The sequence below is a fragment of the Coregonus clupeaformis genome, chromosome 17 (assembly GCF_020615455.1).
Source record: "Coregonus clupeaformis isolate EN_2021a chromosome 17, ASM2061545v1, whole genome shotgun sequence".
Classification (NCBI taxonomy): domain Eukaryota; kingdom Metazoa; phylum Chordata; class Actinopteri; order Salmoniformes; family Salmonidae; genus Coregonus; species Coregonus clupeaformis.
This window is the reverse complement of record NC_059208.1, coordinates 42,838,287-42,859,653: the sequence shown is the minus strand read 5'-3', so window position 1 is coordinate 42,859,653 and position 21,367 is coordinate 42,838,287. Positions and strand designations below refer to the sequence as shown.

The following is a 21,367-nucleotide window of genomic DNA, read 5'->3' as shown; positions in this document are numbered from 1 at the left end:
CGCGGCACTCCCTCTCTACTTCCGGCCCCTTTCATTACGGCAGAGAAACCCTTTAGACTTAGACTTTCTTTCCTCAGCCAATCAAGATTGGGTTTCCGAAACCTCGGTTTGGCCACGGTCCAGACGTATAAATCTTTGTCCCGCCTTGCTCAAAGGTGGCATCCAAGTACTTCTCAGTGGTCAGTGGGTCAACTGTGTGGACATAACAGCACACCACTTCTTCTCTTGTATTTTCTATTATAACAAGCATACAGAATGAGGGAAATCGTACACATTCAGGCCGGTCAGTGCGGTAACCAGATTGGGGCCAAGGTAAGAATCTTGAAAACTGAAATGAACAAGGCTTACATTTGGGAATTAATCAATAATGCATTGTACCATTTGTTGCTAATCGAGACAAAAAGTTGTATTCTAGGCTATGTGTATTTTAAGTTGAAATGTTCCACTTAGCCTAAATGATAAACATTCAATGCATAATATTCCGTTATGGTCTCTTTTTCTAACATGAGATGGCCATTTAAAGTTCTCTCAATGGATGAAGAGGACCGAAAAGAATATCCCTTTTGTTGGCCCCTTTTCAGTCATGTTTAAAAGCTTCTACTTCGTTTTTGTTCATTATGGGATATAAATGTATCATTTGCCAATGTGAACTAGTTGTAGAAGAAAGCGCAACTGGAAAAACGCTGACAGTTATTTTATTATAGTGAGATAACGGGTCTATCGAGACATGATTTCGCTGGGCGTGTGGCTGTGTCCCTCTGTCTGGCCTCTCTCTCTGCCACGCTCATTGTTTTTGTGTCTGGAATTGCCTTCTCTTCAATAGACTACGAAAAACAGATGTCGAAAATGAAGACTTTAAAACACAAATGATAAAACAACTACAAAATACACTTAGTCCTACAGTTATGACACTGTGGAAAAAACTATAGCTTCATATAGTTCACCCCCCGTGGTTTACAGATGTTGATGCGCAAAGATAGAATTTTCGAGACAATTTATTTCGTTTTCTTTGTGGTTTGCCAAGTCAAGGTTTCCTATCATTTTAGTCTCAGTATTCCCTTGCATTAAACATTTACATCTCTAGATAGACTACTATTCTTGAATCATCTTTAGGCAGTGGCACAAGTCAAACTTTAAAAGAGTAATGGGCTTTTTACAACAAAAACGCATGCCCTGTTGCGCATTTACACGCCGACTCTTGGCTGAGTGCGCATAATAGACCAGTAAAATAAACCATTATTAACGCTATGATGGTCATTTCACAATGGTGATTTAAGTAGAATAGCGGGGACACTCAACTGTTGTCTTGTTGGAGCTGAATAAACGCCCTTTAAGAAAAAAATGAGAAAGTTGCTGAAGCAGGCAGGGGAGAGGAACGAATGCCAACAACTGTGACGGGGGCTTCTGGGCGAGGGGGAGGGATATGAACAAGCGGTAGACTATGAGAGCAGATGACGTCATTTAAATGACTAACGCTTGTGATAAAGAGCCGAGTTGACGCTTTAGTGTAGCCTATATGTTTCTATCCACAACTTAGTTATTTTACACAACACCATTTGGGAACACCGCCATGGAGGGTCCAGTGCGCCAGTGAAATGTAATCAACATAATTTAATATCCACAAGGCCTCAATTACTCTCTTTAAATATGCTGTCTATTCTGGTTAGCTACATAAATCTATTCAGCCCTACCCTTTGTGGTGAATGGAAATGGAGTGTGTCTCTAGCCTAATTTTGTAGCCCTAACTTGTTGATGTGTTAAATGAGAATTTGTATTAGCACGGTGAACAAGAATTGGCCATTTCACTCATCATTCTTGATATTGAGTGGGGTTAAAGAATGGATGGCAAAGTGGAGTGAACGATCAAGATGTGTATGATATAACACAAGGTTCTCTCTCAATTTTAGATTAGTGTCAGTTGAGTTCATGTGACAGTCTGTGCCACTTCCTTAACGAAGTTTCGCCTTAACGTCTCACCCCATCAATCTGTCCCAGTAGTCTAATTCCTCTGGGATGGTTATACTTTACCTGCTTATGTGTTAGCCTACAGAGTATTGCGTCTCTCGCGCTCTTGTTTAGCCATTTAGAATGAATCTTCATGGACGGTCTTATTCTAGTATAGTAGTGGTCCTCTGTAGCTCAGCTGGTAGAGCACGGCGCTTGTAACGCCAAGGTAGTGGGTTCGATCCCCGGGACCACCCATGTATGCACGCATGACTGTAAGTCGCTTTGGATAAAAGCGTCTGCTAAATGGCATATTATTATTATAGTATACGTACAGTTGTTTTAAGCAGCTCTTTACGCCATGTCTTGATCTTGGCTTCCTCTCCAAGGCTAGATGTTTATCCAGATTACTCCAACCCCTTGTTATTGCTGCAGCCTCCCATGTCAGAAAAGTGACACCAGTGGTAGTGACACAACCACACACACACACACACTCACATCCACACATAGGCCTACTATACAGACTTCAAAATACCAAATACATTAAAGTAATTTAGCAAACCCTCTTATCCAGAGCGACTTACATGAGCAATTAGGGTTAAGTGCCTTGCTCAAGGGCACATTGACAGATTTTTCACCTAGTCAGCTCGGGAATTCGAACCAGTGAACTTTCGGTTACTGGCCCAACACTCTTAACCACTAGACTACCTGCCGACCGACTATGGCTTTGCAGTGTGACTGTGAAGCTGAACTAATGAATACAGCAGAGCACACACCAACTGTGATCATACTGTACATTACACAAGGGGGACTCTTTGTAGCCTAGCTAGAAAGCACTAATTCAGGAAGAGAAACAGGTATTTAGGGCTAGAGGCCAGGCTTGCAAATGCGATTTTGAACGTACTGCTCAATGTCTTGTGACTGCGAAGGTAATTATCTCTTGAATTTGCCTCAGGAGGGATGGAACTGAGGGTAGTTTCTGAGCTAATGCCCACGTTTGCTTTCTACACTCCCTGAGAGAATTCGACAGCAATTTTTCACCCATGTGATAGCTGGGAAGTCAAGAGCACACATCTGTGCCAGGATAGACAATGCCACTGGGAGACATTTTGAATAGTTTTGGAATGATGGAATGTATTGAATATCCATATGGTATACGGTTCAACTTAACATAATAGTTTGTCTTGCATGGTATTTTGTAAGTGATGTGTTGTAGAGGATACCATATATGGTATATGGCCATGTTCATCTTTACAGCAATAGTCATTTTTTCATTACGTTTCTAATATAATAATATAGTAACAACAACCAAATATACACTACTAGCTCAGCTTCCCAACCACTTGACCTCACACCACCACACAAGGGAATGGGCTATTACATGATGTTGGTAGTTCAGCCACTCAGCACAACCTGTACTTTAGCAGTGCTGGCCTGTGTCAATTCAAGCCTCTCTGTTGACTTTTATTGATCTGACCTCTTTAGTTCTGGGAGGTGATCAGCGATGAACATGGCATCGACCCCACAGGCACCTACCATGGAGACAGCGACCTGCAGCTGGACAGGATCAGTGTCTACTACAACGAGGCTTCAGGTAGCACATCTACACCCTCTAGAGTTACAAAGAACCTTTCAACAGAATAAAGTCTTTGGTGCTTACACATACATGTACATACACTACCACTCAAAAATGTGGACAGACCTACTCATTGAAGGGATTTTTCTTTATTTTTTTTACTCTTTTCTACATTGTAGAATAATAGTGAAGACATCAAAACTATGAAATAACACATATGGGTCATGTAACCAACAAAGTGTTAAACAAATCAACATATATTTTATATTTGAGATTCTTCAAATAGCCACCCTTTGCCTTGATGACAGCTTTGCACACTCTTGGCATTCTCTTGGCCCAAGCAGGTCTCTTCTTCTTATTGGTGTCCTTTAGTAGTGGTTTCTTTGCAGCAATTGAATGAGTAGGTGTGTCCACACTTTTGACTGGTACTGTATATGTAAACATACATATATGCATTTATTCTATTGAAATTGAGATTCATTTAAATTCTATCCATAATGTAACGTAATGGGTGAAAATCTCAATGTGGCAGGGGATACTGAATAGGATCACATAATTCGTGGACTAATGGAGGTGTACAGGACGTGATATATTTTGTCCTCCCCCTATTGGACAGACAGGAGTTCCACTCCCCTTGACATCATATAACCTATTGTTCCCTGCAGTATTGAGCTGGTGTGTGTCTCTCTATCTTTGTCTCTCATGGAGGTGGCAAGTATGTACCCAGAGCTGTCCTAGTGGACCTGGAGCCCGGCACCATGGATTCTGTCAGATCCGGACCCTTCGGACAGATCTTCAGACCAGACAACTTTGTGTTTGGTAAGGAATGAGAGGGGTTTGAGTTTAGCACTGCTTGGAAATGTAAGGGACATATCACTTTTAGTTAGCACACATAGGAAAATTAAACGGAGTGATACAAATACATATTATGAAACAGTCCTGTCATTTTGAAGTAAAATAGGGTTTGAGGTGTTCTTACTTCCCCTTTTCTCCTTCACATGTCCCTCCTTTCCTGCTATGTTTCTAGGTCAGAGCGGTGCCGGAAACAACTGGGCAAAGGGCCACTACACTGAGGGAGCAGAGTTGGTGGACTCAGTCCTGGATGTGGTGAGGAAAGAGGCTGAGAGCTGCGACTGCCTTCAGGGCTTCCAGCTCACCCACTCCCTGGGTGGGGGCACTGGCTCGGGCATGGGCACCCTGCTCATCAGCAAGATCCGTGAAGAGTACCCTGACCGCATCATGAACACCTTCAGCGTGGTGCCCTCCCCGAAAGTGTCGGACACTGTGGTGGAGCCTTACAACGCCACGCTCTCGGTTCACCAACTTGTAGAGAACACAGACGAGACCTTCTGCATTGACAACGAGGCTCTCTACGACATCTGCTTCCGTACCCTCAAACTCACCACGCCAACTTACGGAGACCTAAACCACCTGGTGTCGGCCACCATGAGCGGGGTCACCACCTGCCTGCGTTTCCCCGGACAGCTCAACGCCGACCTCCGTAAATTGGCTGTCAACATGGTGCCTTTCCCCCGTCTCCACTTCTTCATCCCCGGCTTCGCCCCCCTCACCAGCAGGGGGAGCCAGCAGTACCGTGCCCTCACCGTGCCGGAGCTCACCCAGCAAGTGTTCGACGCCAAGAACATGATGGCCGCATGTGACCCGCGTCACGGTCGCTACCTCACTGTTGCCGCTGTCTTCCGTGGCCGCATGTCCATGAAGGAGGTGGACGAGCAGATGCTCAACGTCCAGAACAAGAACAGCAGCTACTTCGTTGAATGGATCCCCAACAACGTCAAGACCGCCGTCTGCGACATTCCTCCAAGAGGCCTCAAAATGGCAGTCACCTTCATCGGCAACAGCACGGCCATCCAGGAGCTGTTCAAGCGTATCTCTGAGCAGTTCACCGCCATGTTCCGCCGCAAGGCCTTCCTCCATTGGTACACCGGAGAGGGCATGGACGAGATGGAGTTCACTGAGGCAGAGAGCAACATGAACGACCTGGTGTCTGAGTACCAGCAGTACCAGGACGCCACCGCTGAGGAGGAGGGTGAGTTTGAGGAGGAGGCTGAGGAGGATGCTTAAAGACAGAGTGAAGCAACACGAGCGGGGTGGAAGAAAATAACAAAATACCACAAAAAGAGGAAAACAAGAAAAGTGCCAAAAGAAAACCTGAGAGGAGGAGACCAACCGCCCAGAAATGGAGGATCAAATCTGAAAATGGCTGAAATGGCTCAACGAGAACAGAATGAATGAAGAATGTGACTGGACAAGGGAGAATGAATGTAAGTAAGGGAGGAGGAGAGGAGTGACAAGCAGCATTATGAACAAATAAACCAGACACAGTCTGCATTCCATTTACTGTGACACCATTAATAAATGAGTAAGTTAAGAAACAAAATTGTTGAAAGAAAGTTAAAGTAGAAGCCTGTGCCTATGAAAAGATTGTTCCTGTTATTTTCAGTGTTATTTTTGTTGTAAGCACTACAGGACCTCTCACCCCACAGATGGAGTTCTGATTTTGAGACTATGGTTATCTTATAGCCTGGTCCCAGATCTGTTGGTGCTGTCTTGCCTCCAACTTCTATGGTCATTGCCATGTCATTGGCAAACAGATCTGGGATCAGATTAATTAACTTCTGAACGGGGGCTTGATTCTTGCCTGACTTTAATGAATGTGTCTGTGCCACCTGGAGCCACCCTCACCCGGACGCCAACCAACGTCCGCTAATACAGGATGACACAGACAAAGGTGGGATGAAATGAATTAATGGATTTAGTTTGATAGTGCCAATGGAGCTTTATAACAAACAACAATATCATGGCAATGTTTTGGGTTCTACCAGTATTATCAATCTCAATGATAGTGGAACTGGAACATAATGGGGAGAGGTCCAGGAATTTCATTCCATTTGACCATAGCAAGGTTTTGAAACAAATTATCTGAAGGAACCTCTGCAAATGTGTGTGTACATTTGTTTACATTTTGAACCACTATTCAAATAGATGCCATTGTTATTTTAGGTCCAAGCCAGGTCATCTATATGTCCAAACCCGGCTATAGTGTCAGGTATTGTTGACATCTGTACTGCACTATGAAGGGCTGAACCTGCAACTCTCTTGTATATGTTTTTTTTTCTTCTTTTTTCTATTCTGATTATTAAAAAATGTATCTCTGAGAAAGTGAAAAGCAAGGTGCCTCTGTGGAGAAATAAAAAGTCATTTTTAGAAAACCTCTCTGGTGTTATTATTGGAAGGAAAATAATATTGTGGTATAATGAAGCAATAATACATTTACTGTAACACCATTGCATTTAACATTTTGAAAATCAGTTAAATAGAAACAAATATCAAATCAATAAACTGTTAGATTTGTAAAACAAGATTATAAAAGAGTATAAATATGAATAAGCACTTGAAAACAAATATTGCTACCTTGTCTAACACACTAGATTATAATATGTAGATTCCTCCGCCTGGGTCTGTGATGATGGGGTCCAAAAGGGCATAAACAGTGACAGACAAATAAAATATACCCACGTGGGTGATTGAAAGATGAACTGAGGTAATGCACTTTAAAGATGGTTGCCAACCGCCATATAAAGTCCAAAGAAGAAGAAGAAGCCTTAAGGAGGAGATTACTAGAAAACATACTTTTACCGTTTTATCTGTGGATTCATTGTCGGAATAGAGGACCTTGTGCCTTTCAGGTAAAATAACAACCCAATGTTTATATCCCAGGACAAATTAGCTAGCAACAGTAAGCTAGCTAGCTAAATTGCCATAAATGTTTCATGCTTTTCGACCTGTCCCCAAATAAATATAGTTGGTTCAGAGTTCGTTTTGATATTTCAACCTGCATGTCCTGATCGCGTCTTGTGTAGGTGGACAAAATGATAATGCGTGAGTGCACGCGCGCGCCGGGTCTAGTCAGCATGTGGGCTGTTCTTATGTGGGACACAACGCAGAGTGCCTGGATACAGGCCTTGGCCGTGGTATATTGGCCATATACCACAAACCCTCGAGGTGCCTTATTGCTATTATAAACTGGTCAGCAAAACGTAATTAGAGCAGTTAAAATAAATGTTTTGTCATACCCGTGGTATAAGGTCTGATATGTCAGCCAATCAGCATTCAGGGCTCGAACCACCCAGTTTATAAAGGGAAATAATGCACGCCCTTCAAACCAATCAGAAACGAGTAGTCATAATCCGACATGAATACCAGTGGTAGCTTTCCAGACCCGAACCTCCGGAGTCCGGATTCTAACGAAATTGCACGAGCTCCACCGATCATTAATAGACCACAAGCCGACAACTACCGAAGCTGTCCAGATTATCCCGATTCGTAACACCATTGAAGTCCCTTTCTTTGACGGGTTGGGGGTGAGGGAGAGGGGGAAGATATTAAGAAGAAGAAAAAAACAAAATTTGCCAGAAAACCCTACTTCTTGTACCCCGCCCATCCGCTTTGCTGTTTTCGGATCCAAGCCTGTCTGAAAGGTATTTACCAGCATCGAATTATGATTCATTGATATCTGCTCAGTTCTACTGGTTTTTTATTTAACCGGGAAATGTATGGGTTAAATTTTGACGTTTTTTCGTTTGCTGGCTGGTAATTTGGTTGTTTTTTTATGCATGTCTAACAGATATATCTAATATGCGTGATTTAGGGCGTGTTACTGGTAATAACGCAGCAGAATCGGGTAGGATGACAGTAATTACCTTAATCTTCACCTAGAAAACATAAAAAGATCATGATTATTTTACATGTAGAGTATAGCACTTCCCATAAACAAAGGCTAATAATAGAAAATGACTAATGTTGGGCACCAGGCAGCATTTCATAGGCTACTTATGCTATTTCGAAAGGTTGAACGGCCTCTCTGCATCTTCAGATTGTAGGCTATATCCTTACAATGAACACCAGAACAAACAATATGAGGAGGTTTCGTTTTCTCCCCACTCAATCGTTTATGTAATTGATGAACGAATGGTAGTTGAATGTGAAATTAGTGATTCTTCATTATTTGTTTGATGTCCTGCCCAATGCGTTAATGTGTAGACATCCTGCCAGGACACCCAATCGTTAGGCTACGTAATTAATGGGAACGACAGATGGTAAATTTAGCATAGTCGCTGAGTAAGTGTTTGGTATGGTTACATACTCACTGTACTGAAGAGAGAATACAGGTTTTTCAATGGCAGTTGCTCTTGTGCGAAGGTGGACGGGGACGGGGGTTCGGGGGGCGAGTGAGGGAGGGTTTGTGAGTGTGTACTGTGTGATGCGCGCAAAATAAGAGAGCGCGAGCTTTGCCAAAATCCACACGGGTGACAGAAATCGTAACTCGAGTTAGGAGGAGTCTCTATGTCTTATAGTCTCAGAGCAGTATAGTCATCATCATTACCACAGCTGTGTATTATCTTGTTGGGACAGCCCATGCAGCGGAGCGTGACACACCCTTGTCACACCACGGGTGTATAGACTGCACACTGTTTTACTGAGAGACAGAACAAGAAAGAGGATGCTGCGCGCGCGACAGTGTGTAGTGGAGGAAAAGCGACAAGGGGACGTCAAAGTGATTAGATATGTACGAGAAATTGGGGTGAACACCTTTAACTCTGCATTTGTCAAATAGACTCAAATAGACAGATTGATGTCAATTGTTATTGCATGCGACAGGCTCAAGGCAAGCTTTACTCGAACATAGAATAGCGTCCTTCTTCTCGGATACTAAATACAACCCATTGGAAATCAATTGCCTCCAAAACTCTGGCAACACTTTGATTTTCAGCCTGTGTCCTGAATATGAGATACAAATAGGGAAGAGCCAGTTCTGTAATCTGTAATTTCTTCATTTATGCCGCTGAAAGAGACAATGCTTATTAAACAGCACTCTGTGTTCTTTCATGGTTGTACACTAGGATCCTTGGAGCCACTTAACTCCTTCCCCTTCCCATGTCCTGTCACTGTAGGCAGAATGGTGGTCTAAGCCTAGGCTCATGTCCACTCTAGTCTAACGGTGGTCAGCCTCATCATCATACAAAAGAGCTGACTAATGCCATGGGGAACTACAAGCCACTCCTGTTAACCTCAGGAAATGATCTCAATACCACTGCAGACACCTTGTCTTAAATGGCTTTTTTCCTCCAGTTACAGTAGAATTTACTGGGAGTAGATTATTGAATATGAGCTCTGAATGTCCAGATTTAAACTATACCCTATTATGTTTAGTTAATCTTCATATATTTACAATTTAGTTTGAAAGGTATTTGTATACTCTGCATGCATGTACAATAATTAAATCCATATTTAGATAAGCAATATCCTGCTGAAAAAAAATGTTTTATTTTGTGTTTTCAGAGATTCAATCAAGATGAAAATAATTGCTGTTGCCGTGTTCTGCAGTGGTAAGCATATTGGAGAATTAGTTACCAGGGATTTAGGTTGAGAGGTTGAACAAGCATAAAGCAAAGTTTGACACAGTCAAATGATTATATCAGATTTTATTCACATGAGTACAAAATGGGTAGAGTCATTTATTATCTGTTCCTTTTTTCGTTTTTCCCTTCATTAATTTATGGAGGGTTTGATATTGTTGACAGCAGTTCTATTTTTGGCAGTGAGAATGTAGGGCATTTACATTGCAAACGCTTTGTGATATTTGCCAAGTTCTGTGGTTTCTCTTCCAGCAGAACAAAGAATTTCTAACTTCTTGAAGGATCTTTGTAATGTTCAAATAAACCTTTATTTTACTCTACAGTTCTGACTGCATCCCTGAAAGGTAAAGTCATGCATGATCTACCGTTTTTTTGTCTGTGACTGTCAAAACCTGAAGATTGAGTATGAATACCATCAGTAACTTTTCCCTGATTCTGACATATTCTTCTTTAAACTCTGAGGACCCTTATCAATCTCTACCTCTTTTACAGTCAAAGAAGAACACAAGATTGCTTTTTTTGGCGAGGATGTGCACATCCCTCTCCCATCCCTAGACAGCACTGAGGTTCTCTTCAAGCCCGCCTCCAACCCCACCGCCGAGGTGGTCCTGATGAGGGACGGGCGGGTGGTGAGCCACCGGGCCCAGCTTAACTCCCTCAAGCACCTCATCCTGGAGGATGTGGGGGAGGAGGACGAGGGCATGTACATGATCAAGAACACCGAGGCGCCTGCCGATGTCAAACACATCATCCTCCTCGTCAGGGGTACTGTTCTTCTAATTACTGCACAGTTAAATCATCTTCAGCTCTTTTAATTCTTCAAACTTTTCTTCTAACGTTGTAATCGACCTGTTTGTATGCTTGTTCATATCGTTGTTTATCTAATACATTCACTATCTAAGATTGTATCCTAACTCTGCGCAAACAATGTAACCCTTAGAGGCAGATATCGATCTAAATGAGAGTTTCTTGCATTGTTGAGGTAGTTGCATTTGGTCTGCAATCGATTACGATCACTGTTCTGATGCAAGTGCAACTGTATAGGAATAAAATACTCCCCCTGAGCCCAGAGTGATAGTACTGTGCTCCTTGGCAGATTGTGCGCTGGAGCAGGTGGTCAAATACGGTGAGACATACCACATCCCACTCAGTGACATCTTGGGCCCTATCACCCTGGAGTTCAGGCCCATTCATGTCCAGGCCAATCAGACCACAGAGCCACCGGCGGTGGTGCTGCTCAACCAGACCTCCATCCCCGCGGAGGAGTACAAGGGTCGTCTGAGTGTGTCTGAGAAAAGGGTGACTCTAAGCATGGTGCGGGGGACAGACGAGGGAAGCTTCACCGTACTGGATCGCGACGGGAAAGTCAGGAGGAGGTCATGCCTGAACGTGAAAGGTGAGATGAGGAAGACCAAAGTCCGAGAGGGAGCGGTCAATGTCCGAGAGGGAGTGGTCAATGTCAGAGAGGGAGTGGTCAATGTCAGAGATGGAAGGGAGATAATACATGGTCTAGGGGTTTTTGAAATTGTGGTTAGGGGTGTGGGCAAAATATGGTAGACAAAGCTTGAAAGACACAGGCCAAGGTAAGAGCAAGCAGAATTGTTTGACAACTTTGTCCTTTTTATCTTTCCCCTTTGTTCCAAAGAGCACCAGAACTTCGTCCACCTATCATATGGCAGCACTTTGAAGATCAACCTGTTTGTGGACCACACCAAAGTCAACCTCCTGTACACTCCAGACTGGGACCGGAAGGACCGGGTCATACTGGAGCAAGGAGAGCTAGTGGTGCCGGTGGACCCATCACTGGACGGCAGGCTGACTGTAGAAGGCTCCATGTGCATTCTGGAGAGGGTCCGGGTCAGTGACATGGGGCTCTTCAGAGTGACAGACCTGTTGGGGTTTCCCTGTGACCAACATCTTCCTGGAGGTGGAAGGTAAACCGTTGGTCAGGGAGGAGACTAGGGCTTTAACATATGGATCCATGTATCACCTCTTTTAATGCTCTTTCCCTTCTTCTTTTATATTTCACTCTATTGTTTTCATGTTGGAACTCTCCACAATCGTCTCCGGTCATCCACCTCTCCTCTCCTCTTTTCTTGTCTTTCCTTTCTCCTTCCTCTCTCTCTTCTTCCCTCTCTCTTTCAGCCTATAAGTTACCCACGCTGTATGTTGCAATCCTCTCCTTGCTTGGCCTCCTGGTCCTCCTCTTGCTGGTGTGCCTGCTCTCCTGCCTGATCAACGTGCGCCGTCGAGCGGAGAAGGCGAGGCAAATTGCCTTCATTGCCCAGCATGCGGGCAAGGGGGATGGAGACGCATTCGTCAAGGTAACTCACCGTATCGCTTCCTCAACAGGGGTGACAACGTTAAGACACCATGATCCAACCCTTTTACTATAGTTAAACAGCATTTGCTTTATATTATCTGTATGCTATTCTCATGTCAAAACACTTAATTTACTAACAATTATCGGCTATTGTCTCTTCAATAGCACAGTTTTCATGTTTTGGTTATTAATGAATATTTTGGAACCATGTTACTATGATTGTAGGCCTAATATACTGGTAGACCATAGCACACTGCGACAATGGCTGAATATGATTCCAAAATGATAATGCTATATTCCTATTACACAGGTCGCAGATTGCAAAGTGATTGTTAGATAAATAATGGTGATGGTAACCCCTCTTAAACGGATAGTGAGACATTTGACAAAATGACGTATTGGATTCCTTACCCTGTAAGCAGTCTATGTACAAGGTATGACAGCAATCCATGCTTTGGTTTTGTGTACCTGGCCACTGTTTCAACTCCTAACCTTTTAGCATTAGTGGCACAAATCCAATGCAAGTCAATGGGAACAACATTAGTATTTTCGCGCTTAATGTCCAAATCATCCTAAAGTATCTTAAAATTGGTTTTGTAACTCAATGTTAATGTTGTTCCCATTGACTTGCATTGGATTTGTGCCACAAATGCAAAGAAGTTCAACAAAACCAAAGCATGGGTTGCTGTCATACCTTGTGATAGACTGCTTACAGGGTAAGGAAACCAAAATGTAATTTTGTAAAATGTTGCACTATCCCTTTAAGTATGGTCAAAGAAAGATGTCAGTGTACATCTAACTGTATTTGTGAGCGTTTGTGTGTACCTTTGTCTGTCCTGCTCTCTTTTCCTCAGTGTTCGTCTTTAGTCTTGACCTATAAGCCTCAGATAAATATCTTTAATTAAACTTAAGGTCCTTTACTTTAATTAATTCGCTGGAATTCACCATGGAACAAAACCTGTCTGCCCAATGTCGGATTCCTGGATGTGTGATGCTTTGAATCACACAAAATGAGATCATCCATATATCATTAGTCATCACTCTCTCCACATTGCAGATTCCATCATAGTGGTCATTTCAAGTGTTTTGTCTGCAGCCCACAATGTTGCCATTGTCACAAAATGAGATCACCCATACATCATCACGCACTCCATACTGCAGAATCCATCAGTGGCCATTTTAAGTATATTGTACATTTGCAGCCCACAATGTTGCCATTGTCCACCCATCACCTTCATCTCAATCCTTATGTATTAGGTCCACCCAATGGATGTCAGCCTAATTACAAGTTTGGGGAAAATATAGTTAACGATTTGCCTTTGGTTACGTTTCTCCCTCTTAAAGGAGCCTCCGACGGAGCCTCTGCTTGGTGAGAGAACTGTGTTCTGGTTTCATTCCGTAGTGTTAAGTGGATGAATCTGTATTGGTGTTTGTACTAACGCTCTGGGGATGGTCATAGCGTCACTATGCTGTGTGGGCCTCATACCACCATCAGTGATTATTTGTCTGTACCATCCATTCCTCACCCCTCCCTCCTTTCGCTAATCTCCAAGCTGACAAATAACTGCAGTTACTCATTCATGATAATTCATGATAACTGCAGTCATAGCCTCAGTGCAAATAAGCATACAGATGCAGCCGTCCAATACGATTCAGCTATTCTCAAGCACATATGCACATATATTATTGTTGGGGGCGGAGTTACAAGGTAAACATGTATTTATGTGTATGTGTGAGTATGTGCTGATGTGTGGTGTGTGTGTGTGTGTGTCTACTGTGCGTTTGTCTAAGATCGGGGCAGTAGCGATTAACATATCAATTGGCTTGGTGATACTGGACTAGATCTACCACTTGTTTTCTTGATTATATGCTGTGGTACATTGTGAATTGCACATTAGGAACCAGGATATGTACACCTAGTTAGTAGCACACTTACAGTAGCCTACATGAAGAGTATACAGACATAATGTGGGATTAGGCTGTATAATACACTGGATTAAGTTGCCACCTGGACTAAGATTATCACAGAAATACACTATGGTATTATAGCAATTAGTGTTCTCTAGTAATGGAACACTGTGGAGATGAGTTCATAGACATCAATTACTGCATCAAATAACTACTGTACATCGATCAAGAGCGTTGTGCAGTATGACATCATGTAGTTTAAGAGTACACACTGGGTGGGTTCTCTGGACACAGATTACTCCTGGTCTAAAACACATGCTCAATGGAGAATCTCTGTTGAGGATGCTTTTTAGTCCAGTTACAGGCTTAATCTGGGTTTGGGAAGCCGGGCCAATTCAAGTACTGTAGTAACTATTCAAAGTATGCGACACTGTACATCCAAGTAAGATTGTATTCTTGATTACCAAAAATTGAGGGGAACTCTATTGCTTAATCAGCTACTAGCCCAACAGAAATATGTGTCAAAGGTGTGCCATTTCTCTTTGTTTGTATTTGTATTTGTCTGTGTCTATGTGTGTGTCTGTAATTGTTGTACACCTGATGCTATACATTTTTGTGTTTGAAAGTGGTGTACCGTAGATAATTTACATGTATATATTGTGACATGATGCGAGGGGCCTCTACTGTTCTAATCCCCCTGTAAGGTGTTTGCTCTGGATGTTTAGACGACACTATTAAGATGTAGCGAGGCTTCATGTCCCACTTCATTATGGATTTCTGGAGACTAGGCGACAAACCTGGACAGCTTGTCTGATTGCTGTGGGGACTGCAAAGGCAGTTTCCTTAGCGTTCCGACATAAAAATTGATTGATCTACCTCATCTCTCTCTCGTGACATACACACTAGAATGCGATACCCTGTTCCTCAAGTACGATGGCTCCCTGAAGCCTGGTCCTTTAAACTTCCAGGGTGTTCTTTTCACGCCAACAACTCCAGTCTCTCAACCTGTCACTATATATACACACCTTACGAACTTATACATCTATATAAGAGCTTCATGTGCAGTACATGTGCTTTTTTTGCGCCAACTCCTATTTACCTGTATGTGTTTTTTATGACGCGCAGTATACATGATGAAGTGAACTTGTGATTGCTACTGTAATGTGCTTGCCGTGGGTTCCTGCTAAAATACGACCCTCTTGTGTTGTTGTTGGTGGTAGGTTGTTCAAGAGGCCTATACACGGTTCGCTGAGGAGTCCACTTTGGCGTCTACGTGGGACAACAGCAATGCTACAGAAAGCACTGAGGTCACTATCAAGGTAAGCAGGGCTCAGGGAAACATTATAGGGTGGGAAGTGGCCTACCGGTGAACATGTTAAGTTGCACGAGGAAAACAGATTTCACCATTATAATTGCAAATGTTTTAAATAAAGACAGACATAAACAAAAATACTGGGGCAATGTTTCCATAAAATAACTAGTCTCCATGCCAAGCAGTACCTAATCTACATTTGCAGAAACATAGGAAATGAATCATTCATGTTCCTTTTTTGCTGAACCTTTCTTTACTCTCTCCTCCCCCACGTTACTTTCCTTCCACAGGGTCTAGAGGTATCCAAAGCAGGCCGCTACCACACTCTCTCCTCGGACAAGAACTTCCTGGAGATGAGCGACTCGGGGGTAGAGTTCAACTCTTCCGCCCTCCCGTTGGACAGCGAATGCGAGACGGACATACCCCAGACCTTTACCTCCCACAAGCTGCTTCTCAACAACTCTGACAGCGTGGCCGCCACCGTCATCCCCGAGGGAGAACAAAGCGCCAACCGGACCCCCGACTCGGCCATGAGCCCCAGCCCTGTGACCCAGGCCCGCTCTGAGGCCGATGCCCCTGAAGAAAACCTGATGGGTGTCAGCACTCCAGAGCCTGCTGATAAAGCAAGCAGCCCATTGGTTCCCAATGCCACTGCAGAGAGCACCACCACCTGAGAGCTCCTGCACTTTATTCCTAAAAGTCAGACACAAACCACCGGACACCCTGACTCTTCTGCCTCAATTACTCCCCCCTCACACACACTACCCAAATCCTGATCACTGCTTTTTTAAACTAAAGCTACACAAAAACACTTGGTGTAAAAATTGCCAATCTAAATGCACTAGACTTCCTAAAGAACAAATACAAGACCCTAGCTCATTAGAACACTTGAATTCTGTGCATATGGGAAATGCATGTGTAATGGAGTTAAGAACATACCGTAAGCTCACTCCACAGCTACCTTGAAATGTCGCGGATGGAGCCATCCAATTGGTACCTTTAGGGTGGCTCAACCCGTTGGAATGTTGTCAGAGGGCGGTCACGTGTGTTGTGTTGTGTTGTGAAGCAGAGGATCACCGGTTCGAGCCCAGTATGGGGCAGTCGGACAGTGGAGAACGCTAAACTGTTAGCAGCACACTGACCCCTGTTACACATGTTTTTAAATTAGACTTAAAGCCAGGATTTATCCTTAGCTGGGCCAAGAGGCAATTGATAGTATTAATGACTGCGTAGTGCATGCATGCTTAAGAACCACAGACACAGAGATAATATCTAAGATAACTTGGTGGACTAAGGGAAAGTGCATTATGATAATTGATGAAAATGCATTAAGATTACAATGTCCAAAAGAAATGAGCGCACACAGATTTGAGTAATAATATTAAAAAAATCCTGTAAAAATGAATCCCAGAATTCCTATAATGACAAAAATGATAACATTTCTGACAGAGCTACAATATATTTGATCCAACTTTCTTATTAGCATTGAATGTTCCTTCCACCGATACTGTATGTGGGGACACAGACATGGCAGCAAAAAGTATGACATAGGGTAATAGACCAACTTAATTATATGAATAACATTGTAATACTAGATTAACAAAACCAATAAAGACAACTTTATTTTCTAAAAAAATCTTGGTAAATAACGCTTCTGACAACCATAAACCCAGAGTATCTGACATAGGCCTACACCGCTACAATTTCATTACATCCAGAGAGACACTATTAACAGAAAGTACAGGCACGGCAGAAGGCTTTAACACCAACTCAGAGAAAGCGCTTGTCTCAGCATATAGCCTCTATAGAATAACAGAGTTGGAGAGCTAAAACCCCCAAGATCTTCTTAGATAATTCTTGCTAACTGACACAAGCCTCGTAGATTGAATAACACCATTCTATGCAAGAAAGCTAGTAGTGTCCCTGGGTATGTAACAAGGTGTCCAATCTCTGCCACTTCCAGTAAAGTAAATGTTTACTACATCCCTCATCTTGCAACACAAATGACCCAGAACGAATACAACGGCAACTTCACATCAGGCCATTCTGAACCCATCCACATAAGAGCATGTTTCTCATTACAACCCCAGCCACTGCAGAACAAGCCTTGGAACAGGGACTTCTAGAACTTCTCTGATGGATCGGACATGACAATGATCTCTTTGGACGGGACCTGAACGTTTGGATCGTTGCCCTTTAATAAAGACAGACTCAAGAGTGATAGTGGAAGAATAAGGTGATAAGGCAGACCTATTGAGAATGAATGACCTGCATGATGTCACGTTCCTTTTTTCATTACTATTTTGCCTGACTCCACGGCCTAAAATGAACTGAGTGCTGAATTGATAAATGCTAACGATTAAGCCAACTTTCCTGACAGACTGAAAACACATTGCTTACTGAGAATGGAGTACCAACAAAGCCAGCAAGTTATTAAGATTCAATGCATTTGCTGCTGCATTCATCACGGTCTTTATGGGAGAATGTTTGCGCATTTCCTTTTAACACAATATGTACTGTCAGATTCATTTATTTGAACTACACATCCCACCCAGAAACTCTAAACTAATAACAGTAGCTACTTCATCTCAATTCAGTACAGCATTTTTTCTAACGCCTTGTATTTCAGATAGGTGAGGATGCATGACTAGATGACAATAAAGCGGCAAAGTCACAATGCAAAACAGAACATAATTCTTATCCAACTTCGTGATTGCTGAACTGTTGAAATTTCAAGATTATTGTATTGTCTAAGTTCTATTAGAATTGTACTGTCAAATAGGCCTATATCACGGATCTATTCAATCTATTCATTCTGAACAGGAAAAACGCAGAACCATTCAGATAACATCAGTGAGCGATGTCTATCTGTCCATTTGCTGCAAATATACATTACAAAGACATCCATCACCAGTCCATTTGCTTCAGTAACAGCATATTAATACACACCATTCCACTAAGGATTCTCACTGGTTTCAACTCTACTCCGATCAGGTTCTGCATATTATTAACAAGGGCATTCTGTATGTCGATAATTGGTGTGTGTATAGATGATCATGGTACAAAGGTCAAAACAAAGGTAATGAAGGGGTGTAACGGTCCGAGGCATTCTGGGATATGGCATAGTTGTTGTTGGGGACAGCGTCTGCTAGCAATATCGCTACCTCGTGTTGTAACTGATTTAGGATGTCCGTGAGTGGTATTCAAGGGAGTAAGGCAGACATGATTGATGTCTGAAAGAAAAAGCACAAATATAATATGAGAAAAAGTTAAATGAATTGAATTGCAAATAATAATACCTGCAAAATACAAGTATTATTCTACATTCCTTTTTTTGGTTGAAAATTAAGGTTAAATTGTTTTTAATGCAAAATATCTTATGTGTAAATTCATCATATATGATGTAGCTACTTGATTGTTGATATTCTATCAGCTATTATCTTGGTTTTGTAGAGTATTACAATTTTATAGATTTGTGTTCAATGGGTGCTGAATTTGCACTGATTATTTAGAATTGGATTAGGATGAAATGACAACTTTGACTAAAGACAATGTAAAAGCCACCTAATCTTTAAAGCTATCCCTTTCATGTCAGGTAAGAAGCTACTGAATCCATGGTCTGGTGAGGTACATTTGAACTCATTCCTATTTTAGCTAATTGAAGGGGGATTGATTTCTGATTGAATCTTGAGCAATATCTGTGCTTTAGCACTGAAATGTTGTAAAAAAACAAAAACAGAAAGAAAAAAATCTACAATTCTTACCTTACAAACATTACCCAAAGCTCACTTTCAAGCACTCTTGTATATAGCCTAGATATATTGCATGTGTATTGCCAATACTGTTTCTTACTGCAAAGTTATGCACGATTTTATATCCCTGAGTTGGGTAATTTATCCTTTCACTATGTTCACAGTAGTTACACTGATACACATAATATAGGAGATGCCTTAGACTGAGTGATTGAGGAGACATAATAGCAGTAAAATGCCTATTTTTCTCTCTCTTTCTCTTCTGCTCTCGTTTGCATCACATATCATCTACCTACAGTATCACACGATAGTATCAGCACCTCAGAATGTTTTTTGGAAAACGCTAGACATGCTTGAACATTTCATAAGAACTCTTAGTATCACGACTACTTTAACTAATATTACGCTTTTTTCTTCTTATGCAGATAACTGTTGTCAGCTATAGTGTACCCAAAAACGACTGCCGCATGTTGACCTGTAGATTGCCTGTGAAACAGCAGGAATACTGTAATATTTAAATTGCACTGTAGATCCTATCCTTTTGGTGTCTGTTCATGCAGTCAAGGAGGTATTCTCATTGTCAATATTAGTATGGCTAAGACTGGAATAATGTACACGTCACCCGCAAAAGCCATTACAAAATCACCTCTGCAATTTTCACATCTACCAGTTTCTTTTTTTAGGTTCATTGGAATGGGTATTAAATGCTTATGATGTGATGACTTAGGAAATGTTTGTCTTGAAAAAATACTAAGAATATAAGGGGAAAAACGTGTCAGAATGCTAGAATGGGAGGGCATGTTTTTTGTAGACCTGCATTAGAAGAGAACAATGATTATATTCTTAATATTGATGTCAGCCAACATGGTATGCAAGCAAATGGTCACCCATGGCTGAGAGTATGTCTTGGAGTGACTTTATGCTATATACAGGTAAAGAATGTGTGATTTCGGCAACAAAGTATGACCATTCATTACAAACAAGACTCAGTAGTATTTAGTATTCAGCAATATATGTCCAGTTTACCTACTTCAGGGTTGAGTTCACAAGCCCAAAGTCTATAGCTGAATTCAGCTGAATGTTATACCTACCTGGCAGGTTTATTTCAGGTACCTTGGTGGGAAAAGATGTCAGATTTATTAAGGAAAACTGCTTCTGCAACTATGAAATGATGCATGCTAACGCTCGGTTGTTATTATTGCATTTTATTGTTTTGTTTCATTCAAATGAATTACTTTCCAAACTCGCCTGTTAGGTTTAAGTCCAGAATTCATACTGTTGGCTCTCTAGCTATATTATTATTGACTTTTATAATACTTCACTATCATGTATGAACAACTATGCCCTTGTATGCTAGAATTAACAATTTAGAAAATGTTATACTTTTGGCATCATGCACAGAATTTTTACAAATATTTGTTTTCTGTAATGAATGAGCAATGTCCATTAAAGGATTTTGAAGAGACAGAGATGGAAAAGGATGACATTATTGTTTCTTGTGTCAGTACCATGTGTGCAATAATATTCTTCCAATATAATGATTGTCATTTTTGGAACAAAAATATTGAGCTGAGGTAAACTCACTAGGGAACATTCTTAGTGTAGGAGGGTTGGGAAAGTAATTTCCTAAAGTCAAATTCTGGAAGTGAATCGAGTTTCCTCCTGTAATATGTAAACATATAGCCTACTGCAGGTGTAGCTACATATTGTACACCAGATAATATAACAAAATATTTTTGGTGGACTTTACAGGTTTGCCTATACAAAATTTCACCAACGATTTTTCAACTAACCTGCATTTGGCGATACTCTCTTCGTTCTCGATTCAGGAAAACAGTTATCTTATAAATGTCTGTATCCAGTTGCAGGTGGTCCTACAAACACCATAGAAAACTCAGGAAGAGTTTATAGTATATCCATGTTTTGTATCGAGTGAGATATGCCTACTTTGCTTTAGTCGCACTGTCTTCTACTTCTTCATGTGGCCGTGTCGCATAGAAAGGACTAGTTCTGGCAAAGATGCTGGGAAATTGTAGATGTGCAGCGGCTAAGATGGCGAGCTAAGTTTTCACCGTTTTTTTTGTAGAACCACCTGCAACTGGACACGGACAT

General features: G+C 41.8%; 2 protein-coding genes across 3 annotated transcripts; both read left to right on the top strand.

The window, feature by feature from the left end:
- Window positions 1-106: 106 nt before the first annotated feature.
- Window positions 107-6,753, top strand: LOC121586449 (tubulin beta chain). The gene is made up of 4 exons (XM_041903132.2): window positions 107-312; window positions 3,430-3,538; window positions 4,229-4,339; window positions 4,548-6,753. The coding sequence occupies exons 1-4, from the start codon at window positions 256-258 to the stop codon at window positions 5,603-5,605; spliced, it is 1,335 nt and encodes a 444-aa protein (XP_041759066.1). The 5' UTR covers window positions 107-255; the 3' UTR covers window positions 5,606-6,753.
- A 1,052-nt stretch (window positions 6,754-7,805) lies between these two features.
- LOC121586448 lies at window positions 7,806-20,722 on the top strand. Of its 2 annotated transcripts, XM_041903131.2 has the most exons (8): window positions 7,806-8,022; window positions 9,884-9,930; window positions 10,284-10,304; window positions 10,453-10,725; window positions 11,057-11,356; window positions 11,606-11,894; window positions 12,106-12,284; window positions 15,412-15,498. In XM_041903131.2, exons 2-7 carry the CDS (start codon window positions 9,897-9,899, stop codon window positions 12,110-12,112), a joined length of 924 nt encoding a protein of 307 aa, XP_041759065.2. In that variant the 5' UTR covers window positions 7,806-8,022; window positions 9,884-9,896; the 3' UTR covers window positions 12,113-12,284; window positions 15,412-15,498. The 2 variants fall into 2 exon arrangements, with proteins under 2 accessions (XP_041759065.2, XP_045082303.1); XM_045226368.1 differs by lacking the exons at window positions 7,806-8,022; window positions 9,884-9,930; window positions 10,284-10,304; ... (1 more) ...; window positions 11,057-11,356; window positions 11,606-11,894 and adding an exon at window positions 15,794-20,722 and having other exon boundaries at window positions 11,901-12,284; window positions 15,412-15,510.
- Window positions 20,723-21,367: the final 645 nt, after the last annotated feature.